Source organism: Triticum dicoccoides, chromosome 1B (genome assembly GCF_002162155.2).
Source record: "Triticum dicoccoides isolate Atlit2015 ecotype Zavitan chromosome 1B, WEW_v2.0, whole genome shotgun sequence".
Taxonomy (NCBI): Eukaryota; Viridiplantae; Streptophyta; class Magnoliopsida; order Poales; family Poaceae; genus Triticum; species Triticum dicoccoides.
This window is the reverse complement of record NC_041381.1, coordinates 12,631,829-12,636,279: the sequence shown is the minus strand read 5'-3', so window position 1 is coordinate 12,636,279 and position 4,451 is coordinate 12,631,829. Positions and strand designations below refer to the sequence as shown.

Genomic DNA, 4,451 nt, shown 5'->3' with positions numbered 1-4,451 from the left:
TAATGGTTAATATCTTCATTCATGCATCACTATTTATTTGCCGTAAATCTCTAACTTTTTCTCATTTACCAAAATCACTTCACGATACTAGCTAAGACGTGCATTGCACGTGTATACATACTAGTATTTACATAATTTGAAACTTTTTTATGAAAATATCGAACTTTTTGGGAAATGACAAACATTTTTTCTAAAAATAGGAATTTTTAATTTTGAACAAATATCAGAACAAGAGCATTAAATGGGAACAAAATTTGAAGTACTAAACATTTTTTTAAAATTTGGATATGTTTGAATTTTGAACAAATGTCAAAACAATAAAAAATCGTCAAAGTTCCGAACATTTTTTTAAATGGGAACCAAATTTTGGAGTTCTAAGCAAGTTTTGAAAATTCGCATATCTTTGAAATTCCGAACATTTTTTGAAAATTTGAATTTATGAAAAATAGTAAAAATATAAAATAAAATTGGAAGGAAAAAAATACAGGAAGGAAAACGAAAAAGAAACAGAAAAAATTAGAAACAGAAGACAGAACAAAAGGAAAACGGGCCGGCCCAACCTGGGGCGCCTTGCGCGAAGCTGAGATTATTGGGTGCCCTGTGCGGCAAATAGGTCTTCCAGCTGCGTGGGTAAAAAAATAAATGGGCTGACTTCGCTGGACCACAGTGCAAGTGGCCATGTATGCAATTCTGAATAAAACATATTTTTGTTTCCAGTAGACGGGCACACAAAAATGTAGTGCCACCTCGGATAAAAAAATTATTTTAAATGGTTGTGAACAGATGAATCGAAGAATCGCATCTTGCTTTATTAATAACTAGATGATACCCCGCACGTTGTTGCAGGAATTATAGCAAGAAAAATGGGATATGTTAGACAAATGAAATATCAATAATTTGGATATACTTGTTAACCATACCATTACTTGGCTAAAATAAAATCATTTCATGAGATTGGACAATGCACAACTGGCTAGAAAAATACATAACATTTCCTTTCAAAAAATATTAACATTAGTGGTTTCAGTTTCCATATGCATCGAAAACATCTCGCCCACAAAGAACATGCAAGTCATAGATCGTAGAATATCGAATATGTTGATTCTAATATTTATCCTGCTATAATCTTTCAGCCAGGCAGGCGAATGTGACCCAAAGAGTAATAAACCAACGAAATACAAAGGCTCTTTGCCAATCTCTTAAAATAGGTCATTTATCTGCAAAATCTGGCACTCCAGCCACACCACGTAGCACACCCAGATTGTCAGCAAACAGTAACACAACCTCAGCGAACAACAAATGTGCGGCGAAGCCCGTGTGATCCACTATTTGCTATATTAGGGTTGAATACTAATTATGCTGGACTGGTTCGCCAAGCACTATGTTGTAGACTTTGTGGTAGAACAATGGTAATATAGTTTTTATTTTGTTTAGTTAGCGGGCGCTACATCATCACATTGTAGCCAAACCTAATCATCGGCCACCAGCCCCCTCTCCCATGTCTTCATATTTCTGTAAGAGATAATATCTTAGTGTTGGTAACTGTAGATATAAATAATAAAAAAATTATTTTACCATCAATTTGTTCATATGTAACTACTATAAATGTACACACTAAATATGTAATTTGCAAATCAATTCACGTCATTTTAGCCTTAATCATATGGACTGAAGATCCGGTTCCGTTGGGGTACTAGCCAATCGTCTCTTTTTAGGGATAGCCAATGATGCCACTCGGCTAAGCAGCCAAAGCCACCCTATAAATTGAGAATCATGTGCCGTCTCCGTCCTCCACGTGCGCTACACCAGTCCACCACCAAGCAAATGAAATGCATCGGAAGACAACATTGTTGCTGCTGGGTGTGCTCATGGCGCTGCAATTTTCAGCTGCCATGGGGCACATGCTTCCCCACTGCGACTGCAACGTGACTGCCGGGACGAAAGGCGCGGGTAGAAGGACGTGACCGTCCCAATCCTCGGTCGCCGTCTTCGAGCTCACTCGCGCTGAGTCAGGGGTGGTTCATCATGTTGACTGCGCTTGGCGGGTGCCTCATGTACGCCGTGCGCCGGTGCTGCAACCCGGACATTCCGGTGCTTGCCCCCATTGCCGAGGTCATGGCGTGCTGGAGGCAATAGAATTAAATGAACCAAATATACACCGTTAAATGAAGTGACCATCACAGAAGTTGCGCCCATATGAGTCTGAATACACTATGATTACATAATGCAAATAATGATTATAATATACTCAAATACAAATAACTATTGAACAAACACAACGTGGTGAAGTGCACCGGGGAGGGGGGGGGGCATATGCCCCCATCCATGCCATTTTTTTATCGCTATTCACGAACAAAATACCTCCAAAAAATATTTCTGACTTTGGCTTAGCAAAGATATTTGGGAGGGGATCAATCACATATTGTTACTCATCGCATTGATAGAGCATAGTAAGTGTAGTAAGCCCCTAGAAGGTTATTCATTGGTATATGTTAAACCACGTATGTCCTGAACTTTCACAATAAAACATCACACTCTTGTTTCAGTGGGTATATGTCGACAGAGTACGTGATGCGTGGTAAGTATTCGACCAGGTTCGATGTATTTCGCCTAGGAGTTTCGATTTTAGAGATCGTTATGGAAGATGAAACTCCGGATTCTACGGCTCTGATCAAGATGTTGATCTTCTAAGCTTCGTAAGCTCATATATTGCCACAAAGTTTAATGTCTAATCATTGTTATGTCAGAGATAGTGCTGCTAAGTTTTCACACAAAATTTGGACGATTTGTTGCGGAATTTGGAGCAGTGGACAAGGGATAAAGCCATGGAGTTGATAGATCCATCATTGAGGAACTACTGTAGGATTAACAAGTTGTTGAAGTGCATCCACATCGGGCTATTATGTGTTCAGGAAAAACCGGCCGATAGGCCTTCGATGTCAGCAGTAATTTTCATGCTCACAAGTAACGATGTGCATCTCCCATCTATGACCAGACCATACTTTTGCACCCAGGAGAACAGTACCAACTCTGAACCAAATCTAGTAGGTAATGCAAGAAATGCATCGTCAAATGAAGTGACCATCACAGAACTTGCGGCCAGATGAGTCTCAGTATACTACATATATACATATATATATATATATATATATGTGTGTGTGTGTGTGTGTGAGAGAGAGAGAGAGAGAGATTAAATGATGCAAATAATAATTATAATTTGCTCAAATATAAATAACTATTGAATAAATACAACGTGGTGAAGTGCATCGAGAAGGGGGGGCATATGCCCCCATCCATGCCGTCTATTTTCTTATCGTTATTCATGAACTAAATATCTCACGAGGATACGGTGTTGCCAAATTCTCAAAGCTGAACTGCAGCAGTTCGAGCAACAGAGCTTCCATCTCCAAACAAAGTCGATCTTTATTGTTCGACTGGTCGATGTGGTGAGAGTCAAGGAGCTGGACTGGAGGCAGATATTCAAAATTATAAATGGAATTCTCGTGCCCTACAATATGTTCATGAAGATCCTCAAATAAAGTGAGGGGGTCCGGTTGGATCATCTTTTTTTGACCGGACACATGTTTTGAGGGAATAGGGGTCCGGCTGTAGATGCTCTAAACAAAGTTTTTTTAAGACTTAAACAAAGTTTTCAAGACCTCCTATTTGAAAATAAACATAGACATATGAGACATCCTTTTTCTTTTCTTCTGAAAATTGGATGCACTCTGACTAAGATGAGCCTGGTTTAAAAGGTGAAGAGGTTGGCAAAGAGAAAAACAAGTGACCACAGCCTCTCAAAATGCTAACCTAGCTCCTAATAAAAATAATAGGTTTGCTAACCCTCAGCAGTCACCCACACCAGATCCACAAACAAAGTTTTCTCACTTGCACACAAGTACAAGCATTGACATTTTTCTCTCCTGATGAAAATTGACATGGCAACCAATGGGAAGAAGGAGCTCACAAATAAATAAAAATAAATCAGGTAGGCCATCATCAAAACCATGACCTTCCTTCCCACTGTTCCAAAGAGGAAAAAAAAAGACACAGATAGACTGAGGAGGCGACCGACACCGGCGACATCTCCGGCGGCGGGCGAGGCGATGGCGGGCCGCCGCTCCCGCTCCCGCTCCCGCTCCCCCTCGCTCTCCTCCTCCCCGTCCTCCCGCTCCCTCTCCTCCTTCTCCTCGGTCTCCTCCCCGTCCCGCAGCCGCTCCCCTCCCGACCGCGGCCGCCGCAGGTGAGCCAGCCGCGCCGCCGGAACTCCCCCACCCCCCGCTCCCCCCTCTCTCATTGCTTGCTCCGTTTCCTCGCAGCTCGTCCGCCGCGCGGAGGGGCCGCTCGCCGCCGCCGCCGCGAGAGGGGGCCAAGGGAGGCCGGTCGCCTTCGCCTTCGCCGCCGCCCAAGAAACCCTCGCCTCCCCCTCCGGCTCCGAGGAAGCCCTCCCC

General features: G+C 42.5%; 1 protein-coding gene across 1 annotated transcript in view; it reads left to right on the top strand.

The window, feature by feature from the left end:
- Positions 1-4,007: 4,007 nt before the first annotated feature.
- LOC119349979 (serine/arginine-rich splicing factor SR45-like) overlaps positions 4,008-4,451 on the top strand; it is a 4,294-nt gene continuing 3,850 nt past the window's right edge. Inside the window, exons 1-2 of the mRNA XM_037618049.1 lie at positions 4,008-4,243; positions 4,320-4,450. Coding sequence (XP_037473946.1) covers positions 4,008-4,243; positions 4,320-4,450 — 367 coding nt within the window. The remainder of the gene's footprint in view (positions 4,244-4,319; position 4,451) is intronic.